The sequence below is a fragment of the Cetorhinus maximus genome, chromosome 34 (genome assembly GCF_964194155.1).
Source record: "Cetorhinus maximus chromosome 34, sCetMax3.hap1.1, whole genome shotgun sequence".
Taxonomy (NCBI): domain Eukaryota; kingdom Metazoa; phylum Chordata; class Chondrichthyes; order Lamniformes; family Cetorhinidae; genus Cetorhinus; species Cetorhinus maximus.
The window spans coordinates 5,488,309-5,511,389 of NC_135912.1; the positions used below are offsets into that span (position 1 = coordinate 5,488,309).

General features: G+C 47.5%; 1 protein-coding gene across 1 annotated transcript; it reads left to right on the top strand.

Moving 5' to 3' along the window:
- Positions 1-5,137: 5,137 nt before the first annotated feature.
- LOC144671696 (uncharacterized) lies at positions 5,138-22,750 on the top strand. The gene is made up of 5 exons (XM_078533712.1): positions 5,138-5,286; positions 16,354-17,117; positions 17,322-17,996; positions 18,201-18,875; positions 19,080-22,750. The coding sequence occupies exons 1-5, from the start codon at positions 5,138-5,140 to the stop codon at positions 22,748-22,750; spliced, it is 5,934 nt and encodes a 1,977-aa protein (XP_078389838.1).
- Positions 22,751-23,081: the final 331 nt, after the last annotated feature.

Consider the following 23,081-nt stretch of genomic DNA (forward strand, 5'->3'; position numbering starts at 1 on the left):
TTTGAAGAACCTATTCCAAGTGTCATCTCCTCCTTGTGTCAAAGATCTTTCTGGTATCGATCCTAAATCAGGTGTCAACCTTGCCTCGGTTGGCTGTGACCTCAACCTTCTTCAGGGTCGGAGTTTGAGTGGTTAGAGGGGTTCAAGTTCCACTTAAGAGACTTGAGGCTACAGTCCAGGCTGATGCTCGCAATGCCAGCACTGAGGGAGTGCTGCACTGTCGGAGGGTTCCGTCTTTTGGATGCGATGTTAACCCAAGGCCTTTCTGCATGGACATTAAAGATCCCACTGCAGTATTTGGAAGGGTTCTCCCCGATGTCCTGGCCAACATTTATCCCCCAACCAGTGAAAAAACAGCAGATTACCTGGTCATTATCACATTGCTACTTGTGGGAGCTTGCTGTGCGCAAATTGGCTGCTGAGTTTCCTACTTTACAACAGTGACTACACTTCAAAAACAAAAGCACGTCAGTAGCTGTGAAGCACTTGAGATGTCAGGAAAAGCATCACGCAGATACAGGTCTTTTCTGCTAAGCTTGCATTTTGCTACTTTGAGCCTCAGACTTGGCTCTGAATGACTCTTTGACCCTATTTACTTTCTCCACCTCGGGGCCCCCTCGCTGCACAAAAGCACCCCAAATTCACGCCAGCTAATTCGGGCCTCTTGATGCTCGGGAACCATCTCGTGGTTTCCCCTCGTCAGCCTTGACGCTGTCCCACACCTCAGCCCCTTTACCTCGGTTTTCAAGACATACAAACATACAAATTAGGAGCAGGAGTAGGCCACTCAGCCCCTCGAGCCCGGTCCACCATTCAAAAAGATCATGGCTGATCTGATTCCTCCACGTTCCTGCCCAACCCCTAAAACCTGGCCCCTTACTCATCTAGAATCAATCTACTTCTACCTTAAAAATGTTCAAAGACTGTCCGTCCACGTGTTTTGAGAAGAGAGTTCCAAAGACCCATGACCCTCTGAGAGAGAAAAAAATTCCCATCATCTCTATCTTAAATGGGCGACTCCTTATTTTTAAACAGCGACTCCTGGTTTTAGATTCTCCCACAAGAGGAAACAACCTTTCCACATCCACCCTGTCAACACCCCTCAGGATCTTAAAGGTTTCATTGAAGTCGCCTCTTACTCTCCTAAACTCGAGCAAGTATAAGCCTAGCCAGTCCAATCTTCCCTCATAAGATAACCCGCCCATTCCAGTGTTACACTAGTAGACCTTCTCTGAGCTGCTTCTAATGCATAAGGAGACCAATACTGTACATAGGACTCCAGATGTAAGCTTGTCAGTGCCCTGTACAACTGAAGCATAACCTCCCTACCTTTGCATTCAGTCCCCCTTGCAATAAACGATAACGTTCTATTAACTTTCCTAATTACTTGATGTACCTGCATGCTAACCTTTTGTGATTCATGCGCTAGGACACCCAGATCCCTCTGCATCTCAAAGCTCTGCAATCTCTCTCACCCTTTAGGTAATATGCTTTTTTTATTCTTCCTGCCAAAACCTGAAACAAATAATTAAGAAAGGCATTGAGTTTGCTGTCAGACTTGTGAGCTGCACTGGGCGTAACCCCGGCTGGTGAAGGTGTCGGAATTGCCATGAGGTGGTGCTGCATCGGAGTGCGTGCTAGTCACCTGGGTGCTGCCTCGAAGCTGCAACTGACATGGGTTGGCAGTGTTTCTGTGACAACTGGGGTACTTTTTGTAAAGAGACCGTCTCTTTCCCTGAGGGTGCATCTTTGGCCTTGAACTTTAAGGCTCAGTGAAAGCTGGGAAGCCAGCAGGCATTCCTAGCTTCATTCTCTCTCTCTCTCTCTCTCTCACTCCGCTTCCACCCCCGAGCAGGATTCATTAAAGGCACCTAACTTCAGTGTGATAAGGACCATACAAATACTGTGGCTACAAAAGCAGGTCAGAGGCTAGGAATCCTGCTGCGAGTAGCTCACCTCCTGACCCCCCAAAGCCTGCCCACCATCCACAAGGCACAAGTCAGGAGTGTGATGGGAATACTCTCCACTTGCCTGGATGAATGCAGCTCCCACAACACTCAAGAAGCTCGACACCATCCAGGACAAAGCAGCCCCGCTTGACTGGCACCCCATCCACAAACATTCACTCCACCACCGACGCACAGTAGCAGCAGTGTGTGTACCATCTACAAGATGCACTGCAGCAACTCCCCAAGGCTCCTTCGACAGCACCTCCCAAACCCGTGGCCTCTACCACCCAGAAGTACAAAAGTAGCAGGCACATGAGAACGTGGCTCGTTCCCCTCCAAGCCCCACACCATCCTGACATGGAACTACGTGGCCGTTCCTTCGCTGTCACTGGGTCAAAAATCTGGAGTCCCCGCCCTACTTTCACCACACGGACTAAAGCAGTTCAAGAGGGTGGTTCACCACCACCTTCTCGAGGGCTCCTCGGGATGGGCTATAGACGCTGTATAGTATAAAAAAAAAAATCTCATTTCTCTACGGGGCCACGATCCCCGATCTAGTTGAGATTCGACTTGGCGTTCGTGTTCCTGAGCTGGGATTGGTGGAGGTTTTCCCAGGCTTGTCCCTATTTGAGATGGTGCATGAGCGCAGGTATTAGCCGAGGAAAGCTGTGACCCCCTCCATGATTCGTATAGTTTCCCTACGCCCACCATCCAGGCTCATAGGTGGAGAGCGTCCACTTTAGGAATAGGCTGAAAGTGGCGGGGGGGTGGGGGGGGGTGGGGGGAAAGTTTGTGGACTGTACCCCCAACAACATGCAGCACCTTTAGTAGCAGGGTAGGGAGGGGTTTCTCCTCATGTCAGGGGAGGGGGGAGGGCTTGCTGAGAGGGGGTCACTGGCGGTCACTCAATTGTCCATTGCCTGGTCAGCCGCTGCTGGGAAATAGATGCTGCATCTTACAGCTCTTCCCCAAGCATCCTCCACTGGGACCAGCTTAACCCTCCTCACATTGGCAATGCCCCCGAATCATTGCAAAGAACTTGACGTCGGTGGGAAGCAAGTCTCTGATAGCCTGATCTGTAAATGTCACCTCCCCTTCCCCACCACCTCTGTTCACCAGCACTGCCCAGACCACCAAGGATGGAGGGGACGTCTGGGATTCATATTGAAGGGAGTTGACCGAGTTTTACTTATAGAGGGGACCATGCGTCATCCCATCGCACCCCCCACTCCCCCAACCAGACAGGGTGTTTGTGGTACAAAAACAAAAATAGCTGGAAAAACTCAGCAGGTCTGACGGCATCTGCTGAGAGGAACACAGTTAACGTTTCAAGTCCGTATGACTCTTCATCTGCAACGTTAACTGTGTTCCTCTCCGCAGACGCCGCCAGACCCGCTGAGTTTTTCCAGCTGTTTTTGTTTTTGTTTCAGATTTTTGCGTTTGCGGTTTTCTGTTTAAATGCTATCTTTCAAAATCCTGTAACGAGACCGGGAATCGAAAATCTTTCTCCTGATGCTGTCTGACTCGCGCAGGGAGCTGCGATGGGTTGGATCGGGCTGGGGCCTCCTGTGCGGCCCTGGTCTGGGCGTGTTGCAAAAGCCCCTTCCCTCCCCTCACCTGAGCTGAGCCCTCCGAGCGATGGGGTGGGAAAGAAGTGTTGAGCCGTCCGCTCGAAACGCACAATCTTTCGTTGAACTGACAAGCCGTAAAAAGTTAAACCCCGGGCCCTGTCTGCCCACGCGGCACTTTTTTGAAGAAGAAGAAGAACAGGGGAGTTCTCCCCAACGTCCTGACCAACGTTTGTCCCTCAATCAACATAGCAAAATCTCATTGCTATTTGTGGGAGCTTGCTGTGCGCCAATTGGCTGCCATGTCCCCTACAATACAACAGTGACCATACTTTAAAAAAAAATCGCTTTGTGACATCCAGTAGCTGTGAAAGGCGCTATATTAATGCACGCCTTTTTTCTCTAACACGCCTATGTCCCCCACTCCATCAGATGGAATTATAGTCATTTAAAAAAAATATATAACTTTTTAGACTTAAAGTATTTTCATTATATATGTTAAAAATAAAATCTACATAATTTGCCTAAAAGCTTGAAACCTTTTGGGAGTTCATCAGTTAAAATCTCTCGCTGACCTCCCTCATGATCATTCACTTCCCCACCCCACAAAGTTTACCACATCCAGAATAAGCTCCATTGGTAAGTCATTTTCGCTATTGTTACCCAAAGAGATGTACGTTGCCGGTTATCCAGTGAAGAAATAGTGACTGCAAATCAGAATAAGTCCCTGCCACTCACTGCCGAGTTGCTGAAACATTGTGGTACCCTTGTTGATGTACTAGGCGTACACCACAAGCCTGTTACTCCTCGATTTGAATATTGTTGGAGAGACATACGTCGGTGAAGCTTTTTTTGTCTTGCACTCATCAGGACAAACGCAAGAATACCAAATTTTAAACAATCACAATTTATACTACACGAGAAAAGGGTGCGGAATGATCGGCAAGTTAAATCTGATTGGCCAAGGCATTGCCATGGAGAGAGCAGAGGGTTCTCCAAGCTCCCGGATAATTCAAAAGAAAAAGGTGCAAGGCTTGAACATGTTACTTTTGTTTGCAGAGAACAGGTCCCTACGTATGTCGCTTCTAGCAGGTATAAATGAGCCGCATCAGTGCCTCGGCCAATCGGAGTTGACTTGCCAACCAATCAGCACCCTTTTCTCCTGTAGTGTAAATTATTGTGATCGTTTGAAATTTGGCATTCTTGCATTTGTCCTGATGAGTGGGCAAGATGAAAAGCTTCGTTGCTCCTTTCAACAATATTCAAGTCCTGTGCTACCAAGCAACCCCTGGATTAAATTATTTGGAGTGAGATCCCCTCGTTTTTCACGGCGCAGCTAACCATTGAAGGGTCCGACTTTTTTTCAAAGCCGAAATGACGTGGGGTTTTCTAGGGGGTTTGTGATGCGTTCTCCTCTTGCTGACCTCCCTCATGATCGTTCACGGCCCGCCCCAGAAAGCCAACGTTGCAACTCAGCATACCCTTTTCCGCTTTATTCATCGGCTCCACTGACAATTCTGTTACTGTCAGGCCATTCTGTGTCTCACTCATGGGAGGCAGCACGGATGTTTTTAAGCTAAATAGTGATGTTCGATCATGTGATGTGTAATTATGTAGAAAATGAATGACTTGGAAGGAAAAGAAACAGTTCCTGGCAATAAATCAGTTATTGGTTTGAAGTGTGCCATTTCACTCTCCCTCACCGGGGTGATCAGTGTTCGTACTCCGCAGTGCCAAGGACTGGAACTGCAGCCAGTGTTGGCATTGAGGTATGACAGGCAGCCAGATCGGAGAGTCCCTTTTATGTCTTCCCAGTGTGTTTTGACTTACCCACCCACCTCCACTTCCTTAAGCGCAGCACTTAGGAGAGAAACCTGCTGCACCTGCATTAGTTCACTTCTGCAAATCCTGACATGATGAAACAGCCCCAGCCAGCTCTACATGAGGAAAGAAGCTGGACCCCTATGCTGACACCTCTCTCCCCGCCTAAGCTTCTGAATGACCAGCACCACTGGACCAAGGAGAAGAGGGAAAATGTCTGTCTTCGGTCTCCAGAAATGGCAGGTACGATCGAGCCTCCCTCCACACGGCAGTTGGAGCATTGTAACAATTGCTTCACACCCTCCTGTGTCCCCACCCCGCTGCTTTGTAATATCTAGGGAGCTGCAAGAGAAACAGTCAATAAGGAGGTGGGTGGGGTGGGGTGGGGTGGGGGACTAGAAATAATCTCCGGCCCCTTTAGTGAATCAAAAGGAATCCAGGAGGGATCTGGTAAAATCCAAGGCACTATGTCAAAGAAGAGCAGGGGGCCATTCTCCCCAGGACCCTGGGGCCAATATTCATCCCTCAACCAACATTACTTAAGTATTGCTGAAAGGAGAGACGTGTTGAAGATTTTTGGCCTGCACTCATCAGGACACTCACAAGAATACCAATATAAGGGGAAAACAACAATTTATACTGTATGTGAAGAGAGTGCTGATCGGTTGACAATTAGACTGACTGGGAGAAGCGTTGCCATGGAGAATGCACCAATGATGCACTGTCAGAGATTAATCACACCGAGGCATCATTAATACATAGAAACCCCATTTATTACTTGTGCACAAGGGAAACAGCACACAAAAGAGCTACTGTACAGTCTCGTAGCAGAATACACACAGACCTGTTAAAAGCATTTTTACAGCCAATCAGTAAATTTTGCACAAACCTATCCGCTTATTTGCATAAGTTAACTGGCCAATCCATATTTCAGTAAATTTTCATTCCCAGCACAACAGATATAGTGCTTACGCAAATGCTTATCACAATCCTGATTACATTGGCCTGAGAAAGAACAAAATGGAATGTCTCAGGGCTCATCCTACAAGTGTGGTCAGACAAGATGGTATTGTTCTCAAGGCTGCAGTATTTTTCTCTTAGGCCTGGTCGTAATTCAATTTCCCCATTAACCCTTTTAGCACTAAATGGGTTCCCTATAGTTGCCTAGGCCACCACAGCACCAATCAGAGTCCACTCACCAACCAATCAGCACTCTCTTGACATACAGTATAAATTGCTATTTTCCCCTTATATTGGTATTCTTGCAGGTGTCCTGATGTGTACAAAATAATAAGTTTAGACATGCCTCTTTTTTCGGCAATACTCAAGTTCTGTAGTACCAAACGACAACGTCACATGAGGATGAAGCAGGTGACCTGGACATTTTTACCTCATCACTGTTTCTGGGATCTTGCTGTCCGCCACTTGGCTGCTGTGTTTCTGCATTACAACACATCAAAAGAACTTAAATAGGTAAACCTCGAAATATGGCAACAATCAAAAATTTCATTTGAGGGATGACAACAAAGAGGGGAGGCAATGGCGTACTGGTCGCTGGACTAGTAACCCAGAGACCCGGGATCGCATCCCACCAGGGCATAAGGAATTTGAATTCAATAAAAATCTGGAATTAAAAGTCTAATGACCATGAAACCATTGTCGAGTGTTGTAAGAACCCATCTGGTTCACTAATGTCTTTTAGGGAAGGAAATCTGTTGTCCTGACCTGCTCTAGCCTACATGTGACTCCAGACCCACAGCCAATGGCCTACAAGCCCCTCAGTTGTGACAAACCGCGACAAATATACGAAAAAGGAATGAAACTGGACGGACCACCAGTCATCGACCTAGGCACTGGAAACGACAGCAATCTCAGCCCCGTCGACCCTGCAAAGCCCTCCTTACTAACATTTGGGGGCTAATGCCAAAATTGGAGAGCTGTCTCACAGACTAGTCAAGCAACAGACTGACGGAATCATACCTTACAGATAATGTCCCAGACACCATCCCTGGGTATATCCACCGGCAGGACAGACCCAAACAGAGGTGGTGGCACAGTGGTATACAGTCAGGAGGGAGTTGCCCTGGGAGTCCTCAACATCGACTCCAGACCCCATGAAATCTCATGGCAACGGGTGAAACATGGGCAAGGAAACCTCCTGCTGATTACCAAGTACCGCCCTCCCTCAGCTGATGAATCAGTGCTTCCTCCATGTTGAACATCACTTGGAGGAAGCACTGAGGGTGACAAGGGTGCAGAATGTTCTCTGGGTGGGGGACTTCAATGTCCATCACCAAGGGTGGCTTGGTAGCACCACTACTGGCCGAGTCCTAAAGGATATATCTGCTAGACTGGGTCTGCAGCAGGTGGTGAGGGAACCAACAAGAGGGAAAAACATACTTGACCTCATCCTCACCAACTTGCCTGCTGCAGATGCATCTGTCCATGACAGTATTGGTAGGAGTGACCACCGCACAGTCCTTGTGGAGACAAAGTCCTGCCTTCACATTGAGGATACCCTCCATCGTGTTACATGGGATAGACGTCGAACAGATCTAGCAACTCAAGACAGGGCATCCATGAGGCGCTGTGGGCCATCAGCAGCCGCAGAATTGTATTCGACCACAATCTGTAACCTCATGGCCTGGCAGATCCCTCTCTCTACCATTACCATTAAGCCAGGGGATCAACCCTGGTTCAATGAAGAGTGCAGGAGGGCATGCCTGGAGCAGCACCAGGCATACTTAAAAATGAGGTGTCAACCTTGTGAAGCTGTAAAACAGGACTACTTGCGTGCCAAACAGCATTAGCAGCAAGTGATAGACGCAGCTAAGCGATCCCACAACCAATGGATCAGATCTAAGCTCTGCAGTCCTGCCACATCCAGTCGTGAATGGTGGTGAACAATTAAACAACTCACTGGAGGAGGTGGCTCCACCAAAATCCCCATCCTCAATGATGGAGGAGCCCAGCACATCAGTGCAAAAGATAAGGCATTCACAACAATCATCAGCCAGAAGTGCCAAGTGGATGATCCATCTCAGCCTCCTCTGGAGGTCCCCAGCATCACAGATGCCAGTCTTCAGCCAATTCAATTCACTCCACGTGATATCAAGAAATGGCTGAAGGCACTGGATACTGCAAAGGCTACGGGCCCTGATAATATTCCGGCAATAGTACTGAAGACTTCTGCTCCAGAACTTGCCGCACCCCTAGCCAAGCTGTTCCAGTACAGCTACAACACTGGCATCTACCCGGCTATGTGGAAAATTGCCCCGGTATGTCCTGTACACAAAAAGCAGGACAAATCCAACCCGGCCAATTACTGTCCCATCAGTCTACTCTCGATCATCAGTAAAATAATGGAAGGGGTCATCAACAGTGCTATCAAGCGGCACTTGCTTAGCAATAGCCTGCTCAATGATGTCCAGTTTGGGCAGGGACACACAGCTCCTGACCCCATTACAGCCTTGGTTCAAACATGGACCAAAGAGCTGAACTCCCGAGGTGAGGTGAGAGTGACTGCCCTTGACTTCAAGGCAGCATTTGACCAAGTGTGGCATCAAGGAGCCCTAGCAAAACTGGAGCCAATGGGAATCAGGGGGAAAAGTCTCTGCTGGTTGGAGTCATACCTAGCACAAAGGAAGATGGTTGTGGTTGTTGGAGGTCAGTCATCTCAGCTCCAGGACATCACTGCAGGAGTTCCTCAGGGTAGTGTGCTTCATAAGCTGCTTCATCAATGACCTTCCTTCCATCATAAGGTCAGAAGTGGGGATGTTCGCTGATGATTGCACTATGTTCAGCACCATTTGCGACTCCTCAGACACTGAAGCAGCCCATGTCCAAATGCAGCAAGACCTGGACAATATCCAGGCTTGGGCTAACAAGTGGCAAGTAACATTTGCACCACACAAGTGTCAGGCAATGACCATCTACAACAAGAGAGAATCCAACCATCGCCCCTTGATGTTCAATAGCATTACCATCACTGAATCCCCCACTATCAACATCCTGGGGGTTACCATTGACCAGAAATTGAACTGGACTAGCCATATAAATACAGTGGCTACAAGAGCAGGTCAGAGGCTAGGAATTGTGCGATGAGTAACTCACCTCCTGATTCCCCAAAGCCTGTCCACCATCCACAAGACACAAGTCAGGAGTGTGATGGAATATTCCCCACTTGCCTGGATGAGTGCAGCTCCTACAACACTGAAGAAGCTCGACACTGTCCAGGACAAAGCAGCCCACTTGATTGGCACCGCAACCACAAACATTCACTCCCTCCACCACCGACGCACAGTAGCAGCAGTGTGTACCATCTACAAGGTGCACTCCAGCGATTCACCAAGGCTCCTTCGACAGCACCTTCCAAACCCGTGACCACTACCATCTAGAAGGACAAGGGCAGCAGATAGATGGGGAACATCACCACCTGGAAGTTCCCCTCCAAGCCACTCACCATCCTGACTTGGAAATATATCGGCCGTTCCTTCACTGTCACTGGGTCAAAATCCTGGAACTCCCTCACTAACAGCACTGTGGGTGTTACCTACAACACAGGGACTGCAGCGGTTCAAGAAGGCAGCTCACCACCACCTTCTCAAGGGGCAACTAGGGATGGGCAATAAATGCTGGCCCAGCCAGCGAAGCCTGCATCCTGTGAACAAATAAAAAAAGTCTTAACACAACATTCAAATGCTCTTGGACGTCCTGAGGTCATGAAAGGCTCTATATTATTGTACAGAATTGCCTGATTTCTTTTTTTAAAAAAGAAGCAATATTTGATTGCCTGTGGGTTTCTCACATTTCCTGCTGTAGTGAAGATGCCGGTAATGGTTGGGGTGGGAGGGAGGGTTGTGGATGAGAGATAAAGAAGCAGCGCTGTGAAAAGCCAAGCATTCTGACGACTGGTTTGAAGCCAGACAAGTCTGGAGTCCACTGTCTCGCTGTCCAGCCTTTCTTGGGAGCATCGTGCCAAGCCTTTCGCCTTCCGTACTGGGAGACAGCATTCCCGAAAAAGTTCAGATGTTCCCCATCTATCTGAAGAACGGCTTCGGTAAGCATGCACCTATCCTTTTCCCACAGTGTCTAGGATTTCTTTGTTCTCAAGGCGAGGGAGGTAGGGACTGAAAACCTCTAGCCACAAGCGTTGGGAACCGAACGCCCCCAGACCTGAAGCTCCTCTTACTCCCGTCCCCAACCATCGCAGTTCACCAGTGCGACAAGAAGGGCAAGCTTGCATTTATCTCGTGCTTTGGGCTATGGAATTCCCTCCCTGAGGCTCCCCATCTCTCTATCTTTTCCCTTTGAGACACCCATTAAAGCCTACACCTTTCACCGAGCCTTTAGTCACTTGTCCTCTTAACTCCATTCTCTTTCTTTCAAGTCAAATTTCATCGGGATAACGTTCCTGTGAAGCACTTTGAGATGTTTCACTACTTTAATAAAGGCGCTATATAAATGTAGATTTTGTCGTTATATGCTGTTTATAATACCTGGCTTGCAATGTACACTAGATTTCTGTCTAGGGTTGCCTATATGTTCCTGTGTTGTATGCTTGGTCCTTGTATGAGTCTTCTCTTGGTGTGTGCACGTTATGATTAATTTCTTCTGATGTGGGCATTTAGGGAGCTCATGGATTGATCGTTTACTTCACTCATTGAGTAGAGTTTTTTAAAATCCGCTCCCAGGACCTGGGTATCACTGGCCAGCATCGTGCCAAGCCTTGGCAACACCAGTATTTGTTGTCCATCCATAATTGCCCCTTGAGAAGGTGGCCTTCTTCTTATCGTGTCCACGGACAGTCTATACATGGCCCAGCCAGAACGGGATACATTTTTGCGCCTTATTGTTGAATTCGGCAAGATCTGCAACAGTGCAGGGTTCCTCTAGCGATAGGCATTGCAGGAGATGTTGCATAGTCTGTGGCCCAGTTCCACATTCACAAGTTGTTGGGCTGGTTGTATATCCCCATTTGCTTAGTGACACCTTTGAACGACCTACACCAGTCCTAAGTCTGTTAAGGCACTTCCAGGTTGCCCAGTTGCAATTAGCTCCTGGGTGAAGGCTTTCATCCGGTAGAATTTCCATCGCTGGGGGTTGTTCGAGACTGGCGAGCCGGTCTTTCCACAAGGTGATATGGGCTTCAGATGGGGTTGATTGTAATGGAACAGCACTGTTCATGAAGCTCTTCCTTGACTTTAGGCGGCTGGGTGTAGGTGTATGACCATGTAGAGGGTGCCTTTCATCTGATGTTTGACGGAGTCGCTCTTTCTTGCTGGCTACCGTTCTCCTTATATCAGGGGAAGCAATACCCGCCAGAATATACAGGCTGTTGGTGTTTGTTGGTTTTAAACAACCTGTGATAAGTCGGCAGCTTGCATTCAGAACGGCATCCATCTTCTTAGCATGAGTAGATCTTTCCCATGCAGGGCAGGCGTATTCAGCAGTGGAATAGCAAAGAGCAAGTGCATTGGTTCGCAATGTTTTCCAGCTTGCTCCCCATTTTGTGTCAGTGAGCTTATTCAGGATGTTGTTTCGTGCGCTCACTTTTGCCTTTGTCTTTTCGATGTGGTTCTTGAAGGTGAGGCATCTGTCAAGGGTGACTCCTAAGTAGATAGGGTGCTCACAATACGTCAGTGTTGCTCCACACCAGGTTACTTTAAGCTGGCGTTTGGCTTCACGGTTTCTGAGGTGGAATGCACAAACTTGCATCTTTGATGGGTTTGCGCGAGGTTGGTTTTCTTCATAGTAGGATGTTAGTCCCTCCAAGGCCTCAGAAAGCGTTTTCTCCATGGTGTTAAAGTCAGTGCTTTGGGCAGTGACACATAAGTCATCAGCATATATAAAACGGTGTGTGACACCGTCTGTAGGTTGGTCATTCGTGTAGATGTTGTACAGCAGCGGTGCAAGCATGCTTCCCTGAGGAAGACCATTCTTCTGAATACGCCACTTGCTGCGCTTCCCACCTAGTTCAACATAGAACCGGCGATTCTGAAGCATGCTTTCTAACAGCTCTGTTAAGTGAATATCTTTTGTCATCTCTAGGATCTTGCAGAGGAGATGTCTATGGTTCACTGTTTCGTATGCTGCTGACAGGTCTACAAAAACAGCACCTGTTATTATCCCTTGCTCAAAACCACCTTCGATATGTTGTGTGAGGTTGAGCAGTTAGCTTGTTGTTGATTTACCGGGGCGGAAACCTGCTTGCTCTGGAATGATCTTCTCATCTACAGTTGGTGCTATCCTATTGAGTATCAGGCATTCAAACAGCTTATTGGTGTGGCAGAGCAGTGAAATTGGCCGAAAACTCTAAGGATCTGAGGGATCTTTTCCGGGCTTTAATAGTGCTATTACATGTGCCTTCTGCCAAATATTAGGCAGCTTGTGTGTTGCCAGGCAGTGGTTGAACAATTGTAGGAGTCATTTCTTTGCTTGCTGTCCAAAATGCTTTATCTGCTCCGTTGCTATGTTGTCAAGACCAATTGCTTTCCCCTGTTTTAGACTAGATATACCAGTTTCCAGCTCTTCTATGGTGAATGGTCCAGTGAAGCCAGGGTCATCGCTGTACTTCTTCCTATCTAGTTGTGCTCTTGGTTGTTTCTTGTTGATTTTTCCATTTAGGAGCAACTGGTGTGAAACTTGGTTTGCAGACACATTTGGAAGTTGGGCAGCTTTCTTGGGATCGCCTCCAAGTTTGCATATGAGAGACCATGCCTTCTTGCTGGTTTTTGTAAGATCTGTTATCTCTATCAAGGTCCCCCAAGTGTTTTGAGAAGGTGGTGGTGAGCCGCCTTCTTGAACCGCGGCAGTCCATGTGGTGTAGGTATGTCCACAGTGCTGTTAGGGAGGGAGTTCCAGGATTTTGACCCAGTGACAATGAAGGAACGGCCGATATATTTCCAAGGTGACATACTTCCCTGTCCACCATCTACAAGGCACAAGTCAGGAGTGTGATGGAATACTCTCCACTTGCCTGGATGAGTGCAGCTCCCACAACACTCAAGAAGCTCAACACCGCCCAGGGCAAAGCAGCCCGCTTGATTGGCACCCCTTCCACAAACATTCACTCCCTCCACCACCGATGCACAGTGGCAGCAGTGTGTGTACCGTCTACAAGATGCACTGCAGCAACTCACCAAGGCTCCTTTGACAGCACCTTCCAAACCCACGACCTCCACCTTAGAAGGACAAGGGCAACAGATACATGGGAACACCACCACCTGGAAATTCCCCTCTAAGCCACTCACCATCCTGACTTGGAAATATATCGCTGTCCCTTCACTGTCGCTGGGTCAAAATCCTGGAACTCCCTCCCTAACAGCGCTGTGGGTGTACCTACACCACATGGACTGCAGTGGTTCAAGAAGGCAGCTCACCACCACCTTCTCAAGGGCAACTAGGGATGGGGAATAAATGCTGGTCTAGCTATCCCATGAACAAATAAGTAAAAAAGTAAAGGATAGTGTGTGACTTGGAGAGGATCTTGCAGGGTGGTAGTGTTCCCATGTGTCTGCTGCCCTTGTCCTTCTAGGTGGTAGAGTTTGCGGGTTTGGAAGGTGCTGTCGAAGGAGCCTTGGTGAGTGCTGCAGTGCATCTTGTAGATGTAGGCTCAAGAGGTTTGTTGTGCCTACCTTAGTGACCTGATTTTACATGTAAGAGATATATTGAACTTGCCTCACTATCTCCCTACTCTTCAATAATGATTGACTTGTGACTATTCTTTAAGCGGTGCTAATAAGCAGGTCATGTCAGATCTGGCATAATACAATGACATGTGGCTCAATGGGAAGACCTCTTGGTAGTCTGGAGTCAAAAGCTTCTGGGTTCAAGTCTCACTCCAGGACACACAATCCGGGCTGATACTCAAAGTGCAGGACTGAGGGAGTGCTGCACTGTCGGAGGAGCCATCTATCAGATGAGATGTTAAGCCGTGGCCTCGTCATGCCTTCCCAAGTGGAAGATCCATCCCAAGGCACTATTTTGAGGAAGATTAGGGGAGCTCTGAAACAAAAGCAAAAATACCTGGAAAAGCTCAGCAGGTCACACAGCATCTGCGGAGAGGGACACAGTTAACGTTTCGAGTCCGTATGACTCTAAGGAAATGGAGAAATGAGGTGAAATATAAGCTGGTAGAGGGGGGTGGGACAGGTAGAGCTGGATAGAGGGCCAGTGATAGGTGGAGGCAAAGAAGAGATTGCCAATACTTGACCCTCAGCCAACATGGAGCCAATTTGCACACAGCAAGCTCCCATAAAAAGCAACATGATGATGATCGGATCATCTGTTTACAGTGAAGTTGCTAGAGGTGCAAATATTGGCCAGAACACCAAAACTAGCTGCGGTCTGACTAAGGAACTAGGTTATCTCTTTCTGCTGTGAGGCAGGGGAAGCGCAGTCATCGTGCCGGAATTAAAGTTGGACCTTCAAAGCACTGGCTCATTTCCTTTCTTCGATACCCATAGTGACAGCGGTAAGATAGGGAATTGTTGGGACGTATTGCTCTCCCCTCTGCCTGTCCCAGATAAGATATGTCGCTGCCACGATAGATAGCAACCCTCATGAGCTGGAGCTCACCCAAAACTCTGCAGCTCGTGTCTTAACTCATGCTGAGCTCCATTCACCCGTCCGGCTCCTGATACATCAACACCAGGATTTGAAAAGCCTCGTAGAGTTTGTACAGCGCAGAAGGAGGCCGTTCGGCCCATCGTGCCTGCACCGGCCTCTCTGAATGAGCAGCTCAACTAGTCGCATTCTCCTGCCTTCTCCCCATTACCCTGCACGTCCTTCCTTTTCAATAAGAGTCCAATTCCCTTTATGGATGCCCCAGTCGAACCTGCTTCCACCACACTGTCAGGCCCCTCATCACGTCGAACACCTTGTGTCCAAATCCCTCCACGGACTCACCTCCCCCTATCCCTGTATCTGAGATCTCTGCGCTGCCTCAGTTTTGGACTCATGCTCGCCTCCCCCCCCGATTTTAATTTGCCCACCATTGGCGGCCGTGCTTTTGGCTGCCTGGGCCCTAAGCTCTGGAATTCCCTCCCTAAATCTCTCCACTTCTCCATCCTCTTTTAAGTCGTACCTTTTTGACCAAGTTTTTGGTCATCTCTCCACATCTCCTTAAGTGGCTGACCGTCAAATTTTGTTTGATAATGCTCCCGTGAAGCACATCGGACATGTTTGAACGTTAAAGGCACTATATAAATGCAGGTTGAGAGACTGAGAATCACCGCTATTGTTTCAACTAATCTTTCTGCTGATGGCGAAGACTGACATCTATGGCATAGCCAACGGTTGCCGGGACTGAGCGGCACAGAGTAGAAGATGCCACGTTCAGTCCAATAGCACTGAATGAGTTGACCGCAAGTGGGTCAGCAGCCTCTGTGGAGCATTATAGGGACAGGGCATGGCCATTCAGCCATCTGAACCTGTCCCTCCCCTTTATCAGCTTGTGGCTGATCTGTGTCTTTAGTCTATTTACCAGCCATGGATGCAGCTAAAGGAGGCGGAAGAACAATCTGTTGAGCTTCCTGCACCTGGATGACACTCCAAGGTCAAAGCAGAATCTGTGAATTTGAGCTATGAAGGCCCCCACAGTCAAAAAGCCAAGAGCCACAAACTGATCAGGCATGTAGAAAGGTCACGTGGAACAATTGCAGGCAGGACCTTAATAAATTAAGCTCCAAGAAAGCCTTCCTGTCATGATGTCAATGCCCAAGGTTAGTTGGTTCTATTAGGGAACTTGGAGGTGAGAGTCAACATTTATAATTGTCATGTTTCTGCTTTTATCTTTTAGGAATGTGGCTGTTGAGGATGTTATATCTGCAAACCTTCTGTTGTCTATACCTATTCAAGGTAGCTGCTGCTCAGTGTAATCCATACACTGATTTGCAAGGTAAGAGTGGAACCAACTGCAGTCATCAGTCCCTTGTGTCTGTCCCTCATTCTCTCCCACCAGAGACAGAGATCCTCTTATTGAGCTTCAACAACCTCACCTCTGTCTCTTTAAGCGCGTTTAAAAACCTCTTAAAACTCAACGACCTGGACCTCTCCCACAACCAGATTCAGCACTTTGACCCCGACTATCCTCTCCCAATAGAAAAGTTGGATCTCTCGTCTAATTCCATAACCGGAATTCCCGACTTTGGAAACCTCCGGAATCTCAAAAAGCTAATCCTGGATCACAATAAGATACCTGCTCTACCGGAGGGAGCGTTCGATGACTTGGTGACCCTGGAGGAGCTCAGCATCAAAGGAAACGCAATCCAGGTCATTCCCGAACACATCTTTGACCTCCTAGAGAATCTCAGATATTTAGTCCTGTCTGCGAACAAAATCCAGAAATTCCCAGAAAACTCACTGGACAATGTGGAAAATCTGGACAAATTTGATATCTCAAACAATAATCTACGATCAATCCCTCAAGACTTTTTGAACCTCCTTCCACCTTACGTCTTTCTCTACAATAACCCTTGGCACTGTGACTGTGACAATGTGCAGTATTTCAGAGAATGGATTGAAATTATTGATGGTAACATATACAATAGTATAGAGGAGCCTGACTCAAGGAGTGTTGTTTGTTTGACTCCATCCATTTGGAAAGGGACTCCGATTATCAATTTCCCTGTTGACCAAGTCTGTCACGTTGTGACAACTGAAATGATCACTGAGACATCTGCAGTTACAGAGGTGTCCCACATGACCACTTTACAGAGCTATTGGTTAGAGACATCCCCACCGCTGGAGGCTTGTGTTCCATACACTGATTTGCAAGGTAAGAGTGGGTCCAACTGCAGTCATCAGTCCCTTGTGTCTGTCCCTCATTCTCTCCCACCAGAGACAGAGATCCTCTTATTGAGCTTCAACAACCTCACCTCTGTCTCTTTAAGCGCGTTTAAAAACCTCTTAAAACTCAACGACCTGGACCTCTCCCACAACCAGATTCAGCACTTTGACCCCGACTATCCTCTCCCAATAGAAAAGTTGGATCTCTCGTCTAATTCCATAACCGGAATTCCCGACTTTGGAAACCTCCGGAATCTCAAAAAGCTAATCCTGGATCACAATAAGATACCTGCTCTACCGGAGGGAGCGTTCGATGACTTGGTGACCCTGGAGGAGCTCAGCATCAAAGGAAACGCAATCCAGGTCATTCCCGAACACATCTTTGACCTCCTAGAGAATCTCAGATATTTAGTCCTGTCTGCGAACAAAATCCAGAAATTCCCAGAAAACTCACTGGACAATGTGGAAAATCTGGACAAATTTGATATCTCAAACAATAATCTACGATCAATCCCTCAAGACTTTTTGAACCTCCTTCCACCTTACGTCTTTCTCTACAATAACCCTTGGCACTGTGACTGTGACAATGTGCAGTATTTCAGAGAATGGATTGAAATTATTGATGGTAACATATACAATAGTATAGGGGAGCCTGACTCAAGGAGTGTTGTTTGTTTGACTCCATCCATTTGGAAAGGGACTCCGATTATCAATTTCCCTGTTGACCAAGTCTGTCACGTTGTGACAACTGAAATGATCACTGAGACATCTGCAGTTACAGAGGTGTCCCACATGACCACTTTACAGAGCTATTGGTTAGAGACATCCCCACCGCTGGAGGCTTGTGTTCCATACACTGATTTGCAAGGTAAGAGTGGGTCCAACTGCAGTCATCAGTCCCTTGTGTCTGTCCCTCATTCTCTCCCACCAGAGACAGAGATCCTCTTATTGAGCTTCAACAACCTCACCTCTGTCTCTTTAAGCGCGTTTAAAAACCTCTTAAAACTCAACGACCTGGACCTCTCCCACAACCAGATTCAGCACTTTGACCCCGACTATCCTCTCCCAATAGAAAAGTTGGATCTCTCGTCTAATTCCATAACCGGAATTCCCGACTTTGGAAACCTCCGGAATCTCAAAAAGCTAATCCTGGATCACAATAAGATACCTGCTCTACCGGAGGGAGCGTTCGATGACTTGGTGACCCTGGAGGAGCTCAGCATCAAAGGAAACGCAATCCAGGTCATTCCCGAACACATCTTTGACCTCCTAGAGAATCTCAGATATTTAGTCCTGTCTGCGAACAAAATCCAGAAATTCCCAGAAAACTCACTGGACAATGTGGAAAATCTGGACAAATTTGATATCTCAAACAATAATCTACGATCAATCCCTCAAGACTTTTTGAACCTCCTTCCACCTTACGTCTTTCTCTACAATAACCCTTGGCACTGTGACTGTGACAATGTGCAGTATTTCAGAGAATGGATTGAAATTATTGATGGTAACATATACAATAGTATAGGGGAGCCTGACTCAAGGAGTGTTGTTTGTTTGACTCCATCCATTTGGAAAGGGACTCCGATTATCAATTTCCCTGTTGACCAAGTCTGTCACGTTGTGACAACTGAAATGATCACTGAGACATCTGCAGTTACAGAGGTGTCCCACATGACCACTTTACAGAGCTATTGGTTAGAGACATCCCCACCGCTGGAGGCTTGTGTTCCATACACTGATTTGCAAGGTAAGAGTGGGTCCAACTGCAGTCATCAGTCCCTTGTGTCTGTCCCTCATTCTCTCCCACCAGAGACAGAGATCCTCTTATTGAGCTTCAACAACCTCACCTCTGTCTCTTTAAGCGCGTTTAAAAACCTCTTAAAACTCAACGACCTGGACCTCTCCCACAACCAGATTCAGCACTTTGACCCCGACTATCCTCTCCCAATAGAAAAGTTGGATCTCTCGTCTAATTCCATAACCGGAATTCCCGACTTTGGAAACCTCCGGAATCTCAAAAAGCTAATCCTGGATCACAATAAGATACCTGCTCTACCGGAGGGAGCGTTTGATGACTTGGTGACCCTGGAGGAGCTCAGCATCAAAGGAAACGCAATCCAGGTCATTCCCGAACACATCTTTGACCTCCTAGAGAATCTCAGATATTTAGTCCTGTCTGCGAACAAAATCCAGAAATTCCCAGAAAACTCACTGGACAATGTGGAAAATCTGGACAAATTTGATATCTCAAACAATAATCTACGATCAATCCCTCAAGACTTTTTGAACCTCCTTCCACCTTACGTCTTTCTCTACAATAACCCTTGGCACTGTGACTGTGACAATGTGCAGTATTTCAGAGAATGGATTGAAATTATTGATGGTAACATATACAATAGTATAGGGGAGCCTGACTCAAGGAGTGTTGTTTGTTTGACTCCATCCATTTGGAAAGGGACTCCGATTATCAATTTCCCTGTTGACCAAGTCTGTCACGTTGTGACAACTGAAATGATCACTGAGACATCTGCAGTTACAGAGGTGTCCCACATGACCACTTTACAGAGCTATTGGTTAGAGACATCCCCACCGCTGGAGGCTTGTGTTCCATACACTGATTTGCAAGGTAAGAGTGGGTCCAACTGCAGTCATCAGTCCCTTGTGTCTGTCCCTCATTCTCTCCCACCAGAGACAGAGATCCTCTTATTGAGCTTCAACAACCTCACCTCTGTCTCTTTAAGCGCGTTTAAAAACCTCTTAAAACTCAACGACCTGGACCTCTCCCACAACCAGATTCAGCACTTTGACCCCGACTATCCTCTCCCAATAGAAAAGTTGGATCTCTCGTCTAATTCCATAACCGGAATTCCCGACTTTGGAAACCTCCGGAATCTCAAAAAGCTAATCCTGGATCACAATAAGATACCTGCTCTACCGGAGGGAGCGTTCGATGACTTGGTGACCCTGGAGGAGCTCAGCATCAAAGGAAACGCAATCCAGGTCATTCCCGAACACATCTTTGACCTCCTAGAGAATCTCAGATATTTAGTCCTGTCTGCGAACAAAATCCAGAAATTCCCAGAAAACTCACTGGACAATGTGGAAAATCTGGACAAATTTGATATCTCAAACAATAATCTACGATCAATCCCTCAAGACTTTTTGAACCTCCTTCCACCTTACGTCTTTCTCTACAATAACCCTTGGCACTGTGACTGTGACAATGTGCAGTATTTCAGAGAATGGATTGAAATTATTGATGGTAACATATACAATAGTATAGGGGAGCCTGACTCAAGGAGTGTTGTTTGTTTGACTCCATCCATTTGGAAAGGGACTCCGATTATCAATTTCCCTGTTGACCAAGTCTGTCACGTTGTGACAACTGAAATGATCACTGAGACATCTGCAGTTACAGAGGTGTCCCACATGACCACTTTACAGAGCTATTGGTTAGAGACATCCCCACCGCTGGAGGCTTGTGTTCCATACACTGATTTGCAAGGTAAGAGTGGGTCCAACTGCAGTCATCAGTCCCTTGTGTCTGTCCCTCATTCTCTCCCACCAGAGACAGAGATCCTCTTATTGAGCTTCAACAACCTCACCTCTGTCTCTTTAAGCGCGTTTAAAAACCTCTTAAAACTCAACGACCTGGACCTCTCCCACAACCAGATTCAGCACTTTGATCCCGACTACCCTCTCCCAATAGAAAAGTTGGATCTCTCGTCTAACTCCTTAACCACAATTCCTAACTTTGGCAACCTCCGGAATCTCACAAAGCTAATTCTGGATCACAATAAGATACCTGCTCTACCGGAGGGAGCGTTTGATGACTTGGTGACCCTGGAGGAGCTCAGCATCAAAGGAAACGCAATCCAGGTCATTCCCGAACACATCTTTGACCCCCTAAAGAATCTCAGATATTTAGTCCTGTCTGCGAACAAAATCCAGAAATTCCCAGAAAACTCACTGGACAATGTGGAAAATCTGGACAAATTTGATATCTCAAACAATAATCTACAATCAATCCCGCAAGACTTTTTAAAGCTCCTTCCACCTTACGTCTTTCTCTACAATAACCCTTGGCACTGTGACTGTGACAATGTGCAGTATTTCAGAGAATGGATTGAAATTATTGATAGTAACATATACAATAGTATAGGGGAGCCTGACTCAAGGAGTGTTGTTTGTTTGACTCCATCCATTTGGAAAGGGACTCCGATTATCAATTTCCCTGTTGACCAAGTCTGTCACGTTGTGACAACTGAAATGATCACTGAGACACCTGCAGTTACAGAGGTGTCCCACATGACCACTTTACAGAGCTATTGGTTAGAGACATCCCCACCGCTGGAGGCTTGTGTTCCATACACTGATTTGCAAGGTAAGAGTGGGTCCAACTGCAGTCATCAGTCCCTTGTGTCTGTCCCTCATTCTCTCCCGCCAGAGACAGAGATCCTCTTATTGAGCTTCAACAACCTCACCTCTGTCTCTTTAAGCGCGTTTAAAAACCTTTCAAATCTAAACGACCTGGACCTCTCCCACAACCAGATTCAGCACCAGATTGATCCCGACTACCCTCTCCCAATAGAAAAGTTGGATCTCTCGTCTAACTCCTTAACCACAATTCCTAACTTTGGCAACCTCCGGAATCTCACAAAGCTAATTCTGGATGACAATAAGATATCTGCTCTACCGGAGGGAGTGTTCGATGACTTGGCGACCCTGGAGGAGCTCAGCATCAAAGGAAACGCAATCCAGGTCATTCCCGAGCACATCTTTGACCCTCTAGAGAATCTCAGATATTTAACCCTGTCTGCAAACAAAATCGAGCGTATCCCCAATAACTCATTGATCAACCTAAGAAGCCTGACAACCCTTGATGTCTCCAATAATGAGCTAAGAACAGTTCCTCAGGATTTCATTGAGAGAAGTGCTTTGCTGTGCCTCAATTTGGACAACAACCCGTGGCACTGTGATTGTGACATTCAACACTTGACTGAATGGATGAAGTTAAAAGAGAATGAGATGCACTGCGACGAAGGAACCATCAACGTTACAGGCGCGATTTGCAGTAGCCCCGCTACCATGAGAAGGCTGCCTCTCATTCAGCTTCCCCTATTGGAATGGTGCAAAGCCAGCACTCCTGGATACGTGGCCCTGACATTTCTCGGCAGCCCTGCTAGGCAGACAATCAGTCCAACCGAGCTCCGTTCCACCAGCCCTGAAGTTGGCATTGGCCATAAGGGCCGAAGATTTGGCTTCCTCGAGGCCCTGAGCGAGTTTGGCTCGATTTGCTTCCTGCTCTTTCTCCTGCAGTGCCTCTTGCTCGGCCTCCTGCTCTTGGAGAGCTGCTTCCTGCTGCTCTACGCCGCCCGCTTTCACCGCCAATGCTACATGCCCACGAAGCGCCTGGCCGAGGGAGCCTTTGGCATCCGACTCGTGCGGTACAGCTTGCTGCTGCCCAACTTTTACCAGATCTACCCCTTCCTGATCCCCGATGGGGAGCTGGGTGGCACTGAGAAGCTGGACAGTGGGCAGCTGCTGGACCCACTGTCAGAGGGAGGGGGACCTCTCGATCAGACGGAAGCTCCTGCTGACGCCTTTGGGAGTTTCTTATAGAAGGTCAACACCATCAGCGACGTGTCGTGTTAAGGCAAAGCCTGCGAGCTTCAAAATAAAGCATGCGTCTGAATTTACATATATGCAGATGAGGGCACGCCGCCCTATTTAAATATCACTAGGGGACGTGTGAGGTGTGGCAGAGATCAGTTCAGCCAAATGGCCTCTTTCCCTGCTGTACGTTGAGTGCAAATAACAGCAGAGAATGAAGCCATTCGGCCCCTCTGGTCTATCCTGTTGCTTAACCTCCACACGAGATCCCTCCCACCCCTGCTTCATCTCATCCTATCAGCAGAACCCTTCTGTTCTTCAAGAGGAGTGGCGTTGGTGT